We start from the raw sequence: 17,684 nt of genomic DNA, 5'->3' as shown, positions 1-17,684 counted from the left end.
CGGGCAGCTGTACCTGTGCACGCCATCCAAGCTCTGTTTGACTCAATGCCCAGGCGTATCGAGGCCGTTATTATGGCCAGAGGTGGTTGTGCTGGGTACTGATTTCTCAGGATGTATGCACCCAAATTGTGTGAAAATGTAATCACATGTCAGTTGTAGTATAATATATTTGTCCAATGAATACCCGTTTATCATCTGCATTTCTTCTTGGTGTGGCAATTTTAATGGCCAGTAGTGTAGTTCTGCCACAGTTCACCGCCTGTTGTATTTTACCCGACTGCCCAGACTACGACGTCTGACACCTGTAATGAGATGTGGCTGCCCATTCCCATGATGTCTGGATACGGTTTCACCTCGGTTTCATCACATGTTGAAGACACTCACCACAGCACTCCTCAAACACCCAACAAGTCGTGCAGTTTCCACCATGCTTGTGCTGAGCCTCCAGGCCATCACAATGTGCTCTCGGTCAACTCGGCTACCTCGTGTGCCTTCCCCACGACGAGGCCCATACAACGGGCTTAAAGTGAGTTTGCTACAGCTTGTTTAATAGAAGTGACAAAACCTTATGGTTATGCATCAAGTTTTATAAAGTTTACTTAAGACATGGCTTGTTTTAGGCAAACACTTAAATAATATTTCATGTTCTGAAGAAGACATTATTACCAACGTTGAAACCTAGGTAAACGATAAAGTTAACCTGCAACTGTAGGCTGTATATTCTTATATAAACAATATTAGTTGTTGTCGCTGAATAAAAATATAAAAAATTAAGAACATAATATCTTCTGCAAACTGTAGTAAATAAAGAACGAGAATCAAATTCTCTCTCTTCATCTGAGTCGAGCTTTGTCGTGTCAACTTAATTCGTCGCAAGAACTATTGTTGACAACAGCATGCAATGGGAAAGGCGCTGACCCTGTAATTGCTGTTGAGGAGACATATCTTAAACACCTCCTTTCCACTCTTAACACTGCACTGTTTGCCACCAGTACAGTTAAACTTATCAAAGCAATAGTGTGCCTACAGAACAATTATGCAGTTAACGTGTGAGAGAGACAAACCGCAAGGAATGACAGATGGCTGACATAATTAACAACATTAAATTACGAAATGTAGGGGGATTTGGTTGAGGAGCTTTCTACTGTGACACATTTGCTGGCTTTGTCAACTCTCAACCAAACTCCCATCTTTCGAGCTCATGTAGTACCTCGGGGTACCCTATACTTCAATTATCTTTTTTTTTTTTTCCTTATGTAGATATTTTATGTAGATTTCCCCCCTTAAACACCATAATGCTAAGTTATACTAAGGGTAATTCAAAAAGTAATAGCAAACTATCAATATTAAATGCAATTAAGACATCAGGCATTTAAACTTGCAGGAAGCGAAAATGCGTGCTTTGAGAAGTTCCGGCATATGTTGACAAATGGCAAGACGAGCTGAATAGGAAAGGCAGTTGAAACAAAATGGCCACATTCCTATCTGTGTGCACCGTAGAAAGAACAACGAGCAGTAATACAATTTTTGTGGTCGGAGGGCACAAAACCACAACAAATCTGTAAAAGGATATTCGAAAGGTATGAAGACGGCTGCGTTAGTGAGAAAAGAGTGTACGACTGGGTAGTTGCCTTTAAAACCAGACATACGTCAGTCGCAGAGCACCACTCTAGTCGTCCCAGCAAGACCGTTACTAAAGTTGTGGGACTTGCCAATGCCACGATTCGCGAGAACTGACGTATTTCTGTAGAAGCATTAGCCAGAGATCTGAGTACCAGTGTCGAATCCAGTCGTACCATTATTAGCGAGGTTCTCAAGTATCGTATTTTGTGTGCACGACAGGTGGCTAGGATGCCCACTGTTGAACACGAGATGACCCGTGTTCAGGCAGCCACATTATTTCCGGTGCAATATAACGCTGAAGGACACGACTTTCTGACACGTGTCGCAACAGGAGACGAAACCTGAGTGCATCACTATGAACCAGAAAGCAAATGACAGTCTTTGGAATGGCGACAGACATGATGATGATAATGATGATGATGATAGATGTGTGGGGCACTCAACTGCGCAGCTATCAGCGCCCGTACAAATTCCCAACCTTGCTCAGTCCAATCTCGCCACTTTCATGAATGATGAGGACAACACAACCACCCAGTCATCTCAAGGCAGGCGAAAATCCCTGATCACGCCGGGAATCAAACCCGGGACCCTGTGCTCGGGAAGGGAGAATGCGACCACGAGAACACGAGCCGCGTACAGTCGACATACATCTTCTCTAGCCAAGAAATAATTCAAGTCTCAACTTTCTGCTGCAAAGGTTCTTTTTGACTTCTTCCAGGATACGAATGGACCGATTTTGGAGCACTGTCCGAAAAGGGGTGAAACAGTTAACAGTGCTCGGTCCAGCACCACACTGGAGAACAAACTACAGCCAGCAATACGAGAGGTGTTGTTCGCCCTCATGACAATGTGTGCCCCCACACCTCAACTGCAACTTTTGCCATCATTCGGAGACTGAGATTTGAGGTCATAATGCATCCCCTATACACCCCCGATCTCGTTCCTACGGATTACCGTGTGTCTGTACCCCTGCAGGACGCTCTCAGAGGAAGACGATTTGAAAGTGAAGACGAGGCTAAGGAAACTGTACACTCTGGGTTGCAGACACAATCGAAATTCTTTTATTCAAATGGAACAGAAAAGTTGGTGTAACAGTATGAGAAGTGTATCAAAAAGGAGGATAATTACCTTGAAAAGTGACATCTTGTTTTTATCTGTAAGTAAATACATGCTTCACAAAAAATACTTTGCTATTACTTTTTGAATCACTCTTCTATTATGTGCTATATCATAACAATTCCACATCTACATATATATTTCGTAAGCCACCGTACAGTGCGTAGCAGAGGATACACAGTACCAATACCAGTCAATTACCTTTCCTGTTCCACTTGCAAACAGACTAAGGGAAAAATGCCTATATGCCTCTGTACAAGTCCTAATCTCTTTAATCTTATCTTCATTATCCTTATGCAGATTGTACGTTGGAGGTAGTAGAATCATTCTACAGTCAGCCTCAAATGTCAGTTCTCTAAATGTTCTCAATAGTTTCCTGTCAGGAAGGTCACAGTTCATAGTAATAGACGGCAAATCGTCGAGTAAAACTAAAGTGATATCAGGTGTTCCCCAGGGAAGCGTCCTGGGACCTCTGCTGTTCCTGATCTATATAAATGACCTGAGTGACAATCTGAGCAGTACTCTTAGGTTGTTCGCAGATGATGCTGTAATTTACCGTCTAGTAAGGTCATCCGAAGACCAGTATCAGTTGCAAAGTGATGTAGAAAAGATTGCTGTATGGTGTGGCAGGTGGCAGTTGACGCTAAATAACGAAAAGTGTGAGGTGATCCACACGAGTTCCAGAAGAAATCCGCCGGAATTCGATTACTCGATAAATAGTACAATTCTCGAGGCTGTCAATTCAACGAAGTACCTGGGTGTTAAAATTACGAACAACTTCAGTTGGAAAGACCACATAGATAATATTGTGGGGAAGGCGAGCCAAAGGTTGCGTTTCATTGGCAGATGCAACAAGTCCACTAAAGAGACAGCTTACACTACACTCGTTCGTCCTCTGTTAGAATATTGCTGCGCGGTGTGGGATCCTTACCAGGTGGGATTGACGGAGAACATCGAAACGGTGCAAAAAAGGGCAGCTCGTTTTGTATTATCACGTAATAGGGGAGAGAGTGGGGCAGATATGATACGCGAGTTGGGATGTAAGTCATTAAAGCAAAGACGTTTTTCGTCGCGGAGAGACCTATTTAGGAAATTTCAGTCACCAACTTCTTTTTCGAATGTGAAAATATTTGGTTGAGCCCAACCTACATAGGTAGGAATGATCCTCAAAATAAAATAAGAGAAATCAGAGCTCGGAGAGAAAGGTTTAGGTGTTCGTTTTTCCCGTGCGCTGTTCGGGAGTGGAGTGGTAGAGAGATAGTAGGATTGCGGTTCGATGGACCCTCTGCCAAGCACTTAAATGTGAATTGCAGAGTAGTCATGTAGATGTAGATAGTCCTCCTCAAAAAGAACGTCACCTTCCTCCACGGATTCTCACCCGACTTCCCAAAGTATCTCCGTAACATTCAATAAATTTTTTTTCTGGGTTTGTGGGGTTTGTGAGCATTGTCAACATATATAAAACTACCGACGTTTTGGTCTCTGTTGCAAGCGACCTTCCTCAGGGTGTGAACCGGGACCGAAATGTCGGTAGTTTTATATATAGGGCGAGCACAAAGTCTTGCCCTGATTATAAAAATTTATAACAGAATAACAGTTTGACATAATAAGTTACTTTTGATGCCATTACATAGGTTAGTGTTACTAGTTGTTGTGACCAGCAGATGGCACTAGTGCTCCACAACACCGATGCGGTCTGTTAGGTCACATCAGTTGCTGGGAAAATGGCGTAGAAGCAGGAGAAGGCGCAATGTGTGCTTTGGTTTCACAATACGAAATCGCCCATCAGTGTTCAGTGTACATTTTGGCACTCTTACGGATGCACCCCTCCTGACATTTAATCAATAAAGCTACATGGTATGCAGATTTTAACAAAACGGGCAGCGTTGAACATCGTCCTCAAAGTGGCAGGCCTCGTGTAGGTGATGCAACTGTCAATTGTGTTCTGCAATCATTTCAACGGAGTTCGTCTAAATCAACTCGTCAAGCATCACGTCAACTTCAAATACTGCAAGGAAGTGTGGTGAAGATTCTTCATGAAAGGCTTAGGTTGCATGCTTACAAAGAGCAAATCGTGCAGGCCTCGCAACCCAATGATTTAGTGACACGCGCTGAATTTGCAACTGAGACTCTCAACAGGATTGATGGCACTAACAATTACTTGATTCACATATGCTTTACCGATGAATCCACCTTTCATATGTCATTGGAATGGTAAATAGACATAATGTCCCCATATGGAGTTCAGAGTCTCCACATGCTACTGTACAGTTACAGCGAGACAGGGAAAAAGCTAATGTTTGGTGCGGCCTCATGCATAACAAGGTTTTTGGACATTTTTTTGTGGAAAAATCCATTGCCGCTAACATTTACTTAGACGTTTTGCAACAGTTCATTGTCGCACAGTTAGAAGAATATCAACCATGGATACTTTTCCAGCAAGATGGAGCATTCGCCGCCGCCCCCCCCCCCTCCTCCCCCCATGGCTCTGACGGTGCGTGACTTCCTGGATGAAACATTTCCGGATCGGTGGATTGGAAGGAACGGTCCAACACCCTGGCCACCCCGCTCTCCAGACATTACGCCCCTTGACTCTTTTTCTGGGGCTGTATCAAGGACAGAGTCTTTCTCACACCAGTTGCTGACGTCAACGAACTGAAGGCTAGGATAGAAGCTGCTGTGGGTACTGTGACAGAACACATGTTAAGAAACATCTGGTGGGAACTGCAATTTCCGAGCTACCCAAGGGAGCACACGTTGAGGTTTACTAACGTAAGTGGTCTTAAAAAAAACTACTAACACTAACCTATGTAACGGCATCAATGTAAATTATTATGTTGAACAGTTATTCTGTAATAAATTGTTATAATCAGGGAAAGACTTCGTGTTCACCCTGTATATTGAGAATGCGGTCACAAACCCAGAAAAATTTTATTGAGTGTGACAATGGCTGCAGAAGCCTACATTTATATCTCCATAATGTTTGCATGTTGTTCGAACCTACCAGCAACATCTAGAAGCCCGCCTCTGAACTGCTTCAATTTCTTCCTTTAATCTAATCTGGTGGGGATCCCTAGCACTTGCTCTAGTGTCCTATATGTGGTTTCCTATAAAACATATAATATATACCAAATTAAAAGGAATAAACATATTACCAATGGCCCTTGGTTTGCTGAAAAGTTTACTCCAAAATATTTTAATGGAGAAACGTTACTACACCATTGAATTCGTGGAAAACAGTCTGACACTTTGAACAATAAAAATCGATAGCTAATATTGTATTGTTGTCTGTGTACAACATAGGAAATTGGTAAACTGTTACTTTATAGTAAATATTGTAGTGTTGTATTTATTGGCATTATTCTTGAAATAGTGTAAAAAGAATTTCTGTAAATCACTATAATTATATTTTTGCTAAACTTGATGTGTCTCCTGTACAACAGATCATATGATCTGTACAATGTATGTAATGAGACTAATAAATCACATTTTACACATTCTTACACAATAAAACACACTTTGATAAAATCTGCCAATAAACCAAAGTTAACCATTCACCTTCCCTAGTACAATCTTTACGTGCTCATTACATTTCTGACTCTTTTTCAACGTCATCCACATTAACTTACATTTTTCTACATTTAGAGCTAGCTGCCATTCATCACAACAACTACAAATTTTATCTAAGTCACCCTGTATCCCGTTACAGTCACTCAATAATGACACCCTTCTGTACACTACAGAATCGCCAGCAAACAACGCCAGATTGCTGCCCACCCCTCTGCCAGATCATTTATGTAGGAGGGGGGAGTTGGAAAATACGTTTCCACTGTCAACTGTGGTCAGCGTTGCGTGTGAAAGGAAAAAAAAGAGAATGAGACATTAAAGATAAGACATATCTTTATTTTTCTACATAATTTCAAAGTACATTGAGACATTTGTCATACTGCTTTATAAGCTTCAAAAAGCCTTCCAGGAAAAAATCAGGGTGTTGCATACGGAAGAAGCGTTGAACGGTTCGTTAGACGTCAGCATCGCTGCCAAAGCACTTTCTGCCGAGAGTCTTCTTCAAAGCAGGAAACAGACGGAAGTCACTTGGTGCGAGATTCGGACTGTAGGGCGGATGGTGTACGCATTCCCAACCAAGAGTTGCAATACGGTTTTGCGTTGCCGTCGCCGTGTGTGGTCTCGCATTGTCATCCGACAGCAGAACACCAGATCTGAGAAGGCCAGGCCGCTTTTCCCGAATCACCTCTTTCAATTTCAACAGAGTGGCACAGTACCGTGCAGCATTGACAGTTGCATCCTCCAGAAAGTCCAGCAGCAAAACTCCTTTGGCGTCCCAGAAAACGGTGAGTAGCACTTTACCTGCAGATGGAGTTCTTTCGAACAGGTGATGACGGATGTTTCCGCTCCACGGATGCAGCCTTTGATTCGAGCGTGTAATGGTGGACCCACGTCACAATCCAAAACAGAAGGTCAGTGCCAGATTTGTGGTAACGCACGAGCTGTTCCAGCCTGAACGACGTGCGTTGTTCTGTGTGTGTCAGGGTCAGTTAGCGGGGCACCCATTGTGCCGACACCGTCCTGTATCGAAGAATGTCGTGGATGATCTAGTGAGCTCGCTCGTGTCCAATTCCAAGTTCTGCCACTAGTCTATCGATGGAGATACGTCAGTTCGCTTTAATCGTGTCATCCACCTTCCCGACAGTTGCATCTGTAGTGGCCGTGCGCGTCTTTCAAGGGCTCGGTATGACTTGCACTTGCTGACGTCCATCACTGAATTGCTGTCACCACCTCCGCACCATTTGCCTCGACATCACACCTGACCCGTACACCTCAACAAGGTGGTTATGAATTTCTGTGCCTGATACACCACGTGCCCATTCATAGCAGATAACAGCTCTCACTTCTGCCTGTGACCACGATTCCAAAACACACCTTCTCTCCATATCTCCGGGAAAAGACTGAGTGGTTGGCCTCCACTTTGCTCAGGCTCTGCGACAACCCCATCTGCTCGATTGTGGTCAACCTCTACCCAATAGTGTATCGGTGTCTCGCACTTGCGTGTTTACCTTCCATGTCGTCTTTCACCCATATCACACAACTCTGCCCACAGTCGACAGGGGAAACTTATTTTCAAACTCCACCTCGTATATATAGGATAATAGCACTCCTATCAAATTTACCTGGGGCACTGCTGACAATACCCTCGTCTCTGACGAACACTAGCGGTCGAGTACAATGTACAGGTTTGCCTTACTTGGGAAGGTTTAGAGCCACTCGCGTATCTGGAAATCTATTCCACATGCTTCTACTTTCATAAACAGCACTGTGTCAAAGGCTTTTCAGAAACATAGAAATATGGAATCTGTCTCTCGCTCTTTGCCCACAGTTTGCGGCAGCATATCATGTGAGCAAAGGACAAACTGCGTTTTGCACAAGCAACACTTTTTAAAATCCTTGCTGGGTTGTGGACAGACACTTTCCCCTCTCCCGGAAATGATTTATATTCGAACTGAGAATATCTTCAAGGATTCTGCAGCAAATATATGTTAAAGATATCAGTCCATAATTTTGTGGGTCAGTTCTTTTACCCTTCTGATATACAGGAGTCACTTATGATTTTTTCCAGACACTCTGGGACTTTGCACCAGGCAAGAGATTAGCAATAAATTCGAGCTAGGCAAGTGGTCAGTGTTGCCGAGTACTCTGTAAAACTGAAATAGGAATGCTACTTGACAGTGTAGCATCAATTTTTCACCATGTTACATCAGACCTGTTTCCCTAAAAAAGGCAGTCAACTGCTTTCAGTTTTAGTGAACCAACTTCACAACAGTCTTGTTTTATAACATTTACAGACACCTCGAGTACCTATCTTTTCAGTTTTAATGTTTTGTAAATAAACAGCAATACTTGTATTTGAGTTTAAATGGTTCCATGAAGTGGCAGACGGTTTTAAAGAAATATCGACAGAATCTAGTATCGGTGAATATTTAAGACAGAATGTCTGAAACTTCAAGCATTCTGCTTCTAGACTCACATACTGGACAAAATTGAAACGTCTGAATGGTGACATCTCCATTAAAACTGGATCAAGTGTCTGATCTAAAAACAGATACTATGCATCCAAAATTCTTGCTGTCTAGGATTTTAGACTTGATATAATTGAAAAAAAAAAGAGTAAAAAGAACAATGAAACAATGGAAAATCCAGGATGGAATGTAACAATTTTATGAAAAGGATAGTTGCTACTCACCACATAGCAGAGATGCTGAGTCGCAGAAAGTGAGCTTTCAGCCAACAAGGCCTTCATCAGAAACAGACATCATACACACACACTCACACAAATGCAAATCGCACATACATGACCACAATCTCAGCTTCAACAGCTACAGACTGTGATCATGTGTGTGGGGGAGGGGGGAGTGGGGGCTATTTTCAATGAAGACCTTGTTGGCTGAAAGCTCACTTTTCGACAGTCTTTGTTGTGCCTGTCTGCGACTAAGGATTTCCGCTATGTGGTGAGTAGCAAGTATCCTTCTCATAATATTGTTACAAAACAACAATATATTTACATGTCAGAGCATTGGATCATAACTCTAAAATCAACAAAGAGGAATTTAAGTCTAAACTCACAGTAGTTACCAGAAATAAGTTGCAAGCACCTGAACTTTGGGAAGCGTAATAACTATTTGAAAGTAGACTGGCTATCAATTGCATGATTATATGCTATCCGAAATTTTAATAAGGCTTTCCTTAAATTAGTATTTGAACAAACAAATCCTGTATCAAAAGGGTAATCTGGGAAACAAAGGACAAAGAAAACCTCTGCGAAGTCAAGCAACTATGCATCAATATTCAATTGATATATCCAGAAGACCAGTGAGGATACAAGAGAAGAGCAATTTGAAATCATCCCTGCAATATGATACACCAATGAATCACATATACTTTAAAGACATTGCAGTAGATTTGAACACATGCTCTAGCAATAGCACTTTGCAGAATGACAATGACAATATTAGTGCTTATTATTCGAATATTAAGAACTTCAGTATGCAGTTGTGTTATGTGTAATAAAATTACAGGGTATCTAAGCACCAGTTCTTTGAAAATTGAGAATATGAAAGGTGTTTTAACTGATATAATGAGAAACAGATACGTATATTCCTTAATACAAAACTAATACTGATAATAAATTTCATGCCATACATTTTCCTTGAAGTTTCAGAGAGAAAGTGAACCACATCCAATAAATTTTATCCTTCCAAGCAATAACAGTACGAAAATCATCAAAACGAATGCAACCGGTCACCTCTGTGGCGACGGAATTTTTTTGTTTACCATGGCCCCACTGCTTTCAAGACACACAGCAACTCATCATCACACAGCATACATTTTTTATTTGTTAGTAGCCTTGTGGGAATTGACATGTGGAGTTATTTACAATCTGTGTTTATTCTTGGAGCACATGTGATGTTGGCAAACATAGCACTACACACATTGATCCGCAAAAACGTTAACAAACAAAGAAGACATGTATACCATCTGACGATGAGTCACTATGCACCTCAAAACTGGTGATGGTAAAATAAAACAATCTCTACCATCATGAAAAACGACTGCCTGCAGCCATTCCAATAACCTCCATCCATCTTTTACAGTGTTCCACATCTACAATGGGTAAAAGCATAATAACTGTATTCGAGTAAGTGAATATAAAGTAGCATACTAGCCTATTTAAATACTTACCAAAGATATAGTACCTGAACTGTGAAACAATTGAAATTGCATGCTTAATTAATTAACGTTGGTTTCCCTTTCCAGACATTACTCTGGAAACTGACTTTAATGGACTTGTCCACTTTCATTCTGATCTTTTTGTGGTAGATAAAAGATATTTTTGTAGCAAGAAAGAAAAACAAATTTTTATCATACTTTATGTTGCAAAATACAGGGGAAAAAACGCACACAGAGCATAAACAAAAACAAAGTTTTAGAACTGAGGTTTCCATAGTGTTTCACACAATGCAAATCTTTGTGCCTCCGTAGGAGGGAGGCACTCACATCACGATTAGATGTAATTAGGGCAAAGGCACCACTTATGGCCATCTTACAGACAATTCAGAATAGGCTATATGTTCACTACAGAAATAAAGTTTGCAAATTACTTCAAAAAATAATACCTATTGTTTCCAAGCCTGTACATTATAACTATGTAGGAATATATGTTTTTAAGTTTTATAACAAATTTTAAAAAAATTGAATAAATTCATACATTTCCCAAGTTTTGGCCACATTAATTCTAGCTATGGCTGCCCAGTCATTTCCGCACTTTTGGCTGCATATTAGGGGCCTATAATAAAACTGGGGCTTTGAGTTGTTGTAAAATCAATTTGCTATAAAGTAATTTGTTGTTTACACAAGCACATAAGGAAACAAAATAGCACAAAGTACATAAAGTTACAACAACTGAGTGGAACAGAAAAACAATTAGCCTAATGAAAATTGTTGTAATTCTATCTATGATTAATTCCCCTTCAGGAGCCAGAAAAAAGGTTTTATCCATAATAAAAACTCTGTTAGGATCATCTGACATATCCTTATTATTTACATTTTCAGGTTCTTCCTGGAACTACTTTTTTTTTTCTTCCCCCCCCCCCCCTTCCCAGTCAAAAAACCTCTGACGCCACTAACATTCAGCATCTTTGTGACTAAACTTTTGTATCTCTCCAGAAAGTCATATCACTTTTTCTCAGGCAGAATGTTTGCAAAGGAGACTTAGAAATTTACGAACCTGCCTTTACAGTAAGGTTTCGCATAGACACATGGAGATTTTTCTTAGTACCTAGAAACCCCATTAGAGACAAAAACATGGTGACAGTAGATTCTTGTGGAGGTAGACCAGAAATTGTATTTCTTAATGTTGTTGGAGCATTGTAGAGCCAGTAGCAGCCTTCCTTTCCTCAACAATAGCCTCCAGGGCCTATTTAACTTCATTGGGAGATTACTGAAACCTCTTGTTCTTTGGTTGACTCAAAATCCTTGAGCTAAAAATGTTACATTTCATAATTTGTATTGCATATTTTAGTATGTTACAAGGATAGAGAAATTAATATGGGATGCTCCAGCAATCCTATTAATTGGGTCTATCTTGATATTAAAAAATACCAGAAATATTTTAAATAGGCCCACTTAAATGAAACTAGCTTAGTTAAAATACAGACAAAATTTGTATTATAGATGTTTCGTATAAATTTTTAAGTGGCAAAAACAGGACATGCATATGTCTCCACTTATGGACACAAGCATGGCCATAACACGGAACCAAGAATAAATATGGATCTGTTGCTGGCCACAGAAGTTTAAGTGTACTTTTGGGTTGTACAACATTTAACTTGTAAGAAATGAAACCTTACCTACTAACAAGTTAAGTTTCTACTGATGTTTTATTTAATCATGCAGAATATGAAAAACTGATACTGCATTGCTTAAAGAAAAATGCTATTAAGTTCAACTTCTTCAAAATAGACCTTTTCACAAAATTACAACTCCGAACAAGAAAAGGCATCTACACCTAACTGAACAGAACATTTCATTTTGACTGTAATACACTATTGTAAGAGTAGTTGGTATTCAAAAGAGATTAAAATTTTACTAATTACACCAGAGTGGTCATATTTGGGGTAGTAGCCAAAACTGGAGCCTTGATCCCACATTTATAGAACACTCCAAATATGCAATGATTTTTTGGATGGGTTGAGTGCTACACCACAGTGAATCACAGACAATTCTACTGCCAATAAATATGTTCAAATTGAAGTCAATTGAACCACACACTACCCTGATCTGCCATAAGTGTGCATGTCATGGTGGGTGACACTCCACAGAAAACTGCACAACACTCTACATGTACATCCACATCTATACTCTGCAAACCAGCAAGAGGTGCATGGCAGAGGGTACGCCCCACTGTACCAGTTATTAGGGTCTCTTCCCGTTTCATTCACATAAGGAGCACAGGAAGAATGTTGTTGAATGCCTCTTGGCATGCAGTAATTATTCTTATTTTAACCTCAGAATCCCTATGTGAGCAATACACAGGGGGTTGTGATATATTCCTAGAGTCACCAATTAAAGCCAGTTCTTGAAACCTTGATAATAGACTTTCTTGAGGCAGAAACTTTTATACCTAGCTTCTACCAGTCTACCACTTCACTGCCTTCTGTATCTCTGTGACACTCTGCCATGGATCAAACAAACCAGGGACTGTTCATGCTGTCCTTCTATTCAGTATTTCCTGTTAATCCTCTCCGGTACAGGTCCCACACACATATTCTAGAACCACTTACACATGTGATTTGTGAGGAACCTCCTTTGTAGCTGAGACGATGTGATCATTCCATTTCATATCCCTACAAAGTAGTACAAGCAGATATTTGTATGAGTTAGCTAACTCCAATAGTGACTCACTGATATCAGTCATACTACATTTTTCGTTCTGCGAAGTGCACAATTTTAAATTTCTGAGCATTTAAAGCAAGTTTCTGGCTGAATAATTACATTGACAATGGTCTCTAGAACTTCTTGTATTGTTTTTGAATAACATGGGAAACATGATACAAATGTAATTTAACAGAAGTTATCCAGCAGAATACATTTTAAAAACGACACAAGGGATTGATGGAGAGGGACGGCCAATACAATAACAACTGGGACATAAATTTGAGGCTAAACTGTATAAGAATCCAAGTGTGTGTGTGTGTGTGTGTGTGTGTGTGTGTGTGTGTGTGTGTGTGTGTGTGTGTGTAGGGGGGGGGGGTGAAAATAAGTCTATTAATTAGAAGCTGAAAAATATGAGAAATAAGGTACCTCTCTCTGGTGGCAGGCCGTGAGACCTGTGACAGAACGAAGTCTTCTGGAGCGAGAACGTCACAGTCTTTCGCCATGCAGCCAATGCCTGTCGAAACTCCCTGCAGTATTTGCACCTCAAAGTGCACCGACCAACAGTCCTTACAGAACTTGTGACCGCACGAAAGGGCGCTAAATTTATCATGCGGCTGCGTTAGTAGGCACACTGGACACTGAATGGCTTGTAGGGTTGTGCGGATCTGTCCCTGATCCACAGCCCCCGTTGTAGAAGACGCAGACGACTTGCGGTCCAGGAGGTTCACAGATTCGTCACCGAATTTCTTCACTATGTCCTGCACTGACCACCGGTTAGTATGCAACAGCACTTTAGCTAATGATGGGGTTATCTGCAAGCTGTTACTTAATGCTTCAACTGAGACGTTTAGATGCCGTTCCACTTCTTCCACACTCAGGCACTCGTAGCTGAAATATTCTGGATCTCGCTTCGTCGGGTCCGGTTGCTCCATTTCGCAATCATCCTCGTCATTGTAATAATCCGCGTAGCCACACTCGTCCTCTGAATAATCCATTCCTGATTCGCATTCCTCTCCAGACATCTTTGCTGCTAGCAATAAGCTGCAGCACTAAACGATTTCGTTATAACTTTTATTGTTGTTGTTATTGTTGATACTGCACGACGGTATGAAGTAGTACACATAACAAGCGAGGGAGAACACACTCTTAAAATGTTATTGATCGCATCAACACACTACCCAGTGACGACACTAATGTCAAAAGCCACTCGTGTGTAGGTTAACTTTTGCTGTCGCAGCTACTGCAAAACTTCACCGCATAACAGCGCTGCGGATCATCTCGTAGTGCGTGTGGTCACCGACAGTTGGCAGCAACAGAAATCATTTAAAAAAATGGCGGCTGGGCACTGGTGGTGAATAAATTTAATGACTGCTCATTTCAAGTTGCGAGAGTAAATATTACGGATGTGGACAACGTCGTAACTAAATATGGCTATTTTCTTAATTATATCTGTCTGAATTAAAAGAAAAACATGTGAAGTAAATATATACTAAAGGGAACATTGGTACATTCGAAACTGATTCGCGTACTTTTTTCCATTATATGAAACTGTAGTTAAAAAGTCGAAAACCAACAATGATTAGGGTGCAGGAATAACAAGCAATGTCTAGGGCGTGCGGGCCAGAAATATAACGTAAATACTTCGACGTCTTCGTTCACACACACGTAAACAAATGTAAAAAGAAACTATTAATGATCTCTACATTAGACATAGTTTGAGCTATTCTTATTATGCTTGTCCCCTCGTTCCTATCGATACAATCATTTTGCCGATGTAGGTGTTTTTATTCCGTGCTTCTACAACTCTCTGTTATAGATCCTCGCAGAAATTCTATCCCAAAAGTAAATGTGATTCGCCACTCGCAAGCCTTATATTGTAACTAGAAACTTCTCTGAATATTATCTAGTTAAAAATTGGGAAACCTAATAATAGTTTAACCAATATTACAATTACTGGAGAGCCACCATTGCTGGCAAGATACTGAACAAGAACAAAGGCTGAGAGGAACACATATAACAGAGGAGAAAATATAAAAGTATAATTACCAAGTTGTTCATACTTCCAAACATCCCCCTCTATTTAATAATTCCAATGGGAACTTCCAAAAATGACACATACATGTGGCAAATCACAAGCACAAACATTAACACACCAAGCATCTCTCACTTTCAATGTCCCCAACCTGAAACACCCTGTTGAATTGTGAACTCATAAATGCTTTTCTTAAGATATCTGCCACTTTTTCCTTGGAGCTGATAACTGAACATGTAGATGTCCGATGTAGAACAGTTGTATAAAATTGTATTTTATATCCACATACTTCACTCATTGATGTTCACATTTCTGTAATAGCAGTATGCACAATGATAATCGTCACAAACTGTCATAGGTTTCACAGATAAATTTAGCTTTACGTGTAGGAATGCATTTTGTACATCCACTTACTTCATAAAAATGTTGTGTTTATTTATTACACACCATGAAAAAAAAAGTAGTATCCTATTACTATGCAATATGACTCATATTTGGGATTGGTCAACACATAAAAATACCTGGGGGTGTAGCACTTTATAGGGATATGAAATGGACTGATCACATAGGTTCAGTCATGGATAAAGCAAGTGGCAGACTTCAGTTTATTGATAGAAAACTGGGAAAATGCAGTCAATCTACAAAAGAAGTTATTTACCAGTCACTCGTTTGACCCATCCTAGAACACAGCCAAAGCGTGTGGGACCCACACTAGGTAAAACGAACGGGGGTCAGGCGATATTGAATGTATACAGAGAAGGGCAAGATGAATGTTTGACCTGTGAGAGAGTGTCACACAGATGCTGAAGAAACTGAACTGGCAGTCTTTTGGAGACACTTCACCATCTTCGACTCCATATTGAACCATTGTGGACAGCGACCACCTATTATTATAAGGAAGGATAGAAATACCACAACCTGTCACAATGGGAGTAATAATCCAACAAATTTCCAGCAGGACATGTCACCAGTTTACTCCTGACTGTACACCAATAAAGCAATATGGTGACAGGAGTTAATTTGACTATAGCTCACTCAAATGCAGTTAACATGGCTATTTATAGCTGAAATCTGGTATGCAATAATAATTAAAAAGCCCAATGGGACTGCTGTATTCCTGTTCTTTCTCTCGAAGATAGACATAAACTATCCTGAGAAAGACTGCTTACAAAGTTTCAAGAATCAAATTTAAATGATGACTCCAAAATTATACTGCATTCCTTATCACTCCCATAGGGATTGTGAGAACAAGATTAGATTAATTACAGCACAATGGAGACATTTAAACAATCATTTTTTCCACAATCCATACATGAATGGAATGGGAGAAGACCCTAATAACTGGTATAATGGGAAATACCTCTACCATGCACTTCACAGTAGTTTGCAAAGTACAGATGTTGATGTAGGTGTAGATCCCTCCTCATAGTTACTCTCTTTTACCCTTGGACAGCCTGTAATGGCATGCCTTATACCTTTTACTATTTCCAGATACATCTCTTTTTACTTTGCACATCTACTTGCTGATAAACAAAGTAAGAGCTAATGGAATATCAGACCAGCTGTGTGGCTGGATTAAAGAGTTTTTAGCAAACAGAACACAGCATGTTGTTCTCAATGGAGAGACGTCTACAGACGTTAAAGTAACCTCTGGCGTGCCACAGGGGAGTGTTATGGGACCATTGCTTTTCACAATATATATAAATGAGCAAGTAGATAGTGTCGGAAGTTCCATGTGGCTTTTCGCGGATGATGCTGTAGTATACAGAGAAGTTGCAGCATTAGAAAATTGCAGCGAAATGCAGGTAGATCTGCAGCAGATAGGCACTTGGTGCAGGGAGTGGCAACTGACCCTTAACATAGACAAATGTAATGTATTGCGAATACATAGAAAGAAGGATCATTTATTGTACGATTATATGATAGGGAAACAAACACTGGTAGCAGTTACTTCTGTAAAATATCTGGGAGTATGCGTGCGGAATGATTTGAAGTGAATTGATCATATAAAATTAATTGTTGGTAAGGCGGGTGCCAGGCTGAGATTCATTGGGAGAGTCCTTAGAAAATGTAGTCCATCAACAAAGGTGGTGGCTTACAAAACACTCATTTGACCTATACTTGAGTATTGCTCATCAGTGTGAAATCCGTACCAGGTCGGGTTGACAGAGGAGTAGAGAAGATCCAAAGAAGAGCGGCGCGTTTTGTCACAGGGTTATTTGGTAACCGTGATAGCGTTACGGAGATGTTTAGCAAACTCAAGTGGCAGATTCTGCAAGAGAGGCGCTTTGCGTCGCGGTGTAGCTTGCTGTACAGGTTTCGAGAGGGTGCGTTTCTGGATGAGGTATCGAATATATTGCTTCCCCCTACTTATACCTCCCGAGGAGATCACGAATGTAAAATGAGAGAGATACGAGTGCGCACGGAGGCTTTCCAGCAGTCGTTCTTCCCGCGAACCGTACGT

At 40.6% G+C, this 17,684-nt stretch overlaps 1 protein-coding gene across 2 annotated transcripts in view; it reads right to left on the bottom strand.

Annotated features, from left to right (window-relative positions):
* The window catches only part of LOC124720119 (potential E3 ubiquitin-protein ligase ariadne-2), a 96,723-nt gene extending 82,282 nt beyond the window's left edge, over positions 1 to 14,441 (bottom strand). For both annotated transcript variants that reach the window (XM_047245418.1, XM_047245419.1), the window contains exon 1: positions 13,615 to 14,441. In XM_047245418.1, the coding sequence (XP_047101374.1) occupies positions 13,615 to 14,210 (596 nt within the window). In that variant the 5' untranslated portion in view covers positions 14,211 to 14,441. The remainder of the gene's footprint in view (positions 1 to 13,614) is intronic.
* Between the last annotated feature and the right edge of the window lie 3,243 nt (positions 14,442 to 17,684).

Source organism: Schistocerca piceifrons, chromosome 11 (assembly GCF_021461385.2).
Source record: "Schistocerca piceifrons isolate TAMUIC-IGC-003096 chromosome 11, iqSchPice1.1, whole genome shotgun sequence".
Taxonomy (NCBI): Eukaryota; Metazoa; Arthropoda; class Insecta; order Orthoptera; family Acrididae; genus Schistocerca; species Schistocerca piceifrons.
Note: the sequence above shows the minus strand (reverse complement) of the source record. Positions and strands in the feature narration are given on the sequence as shown.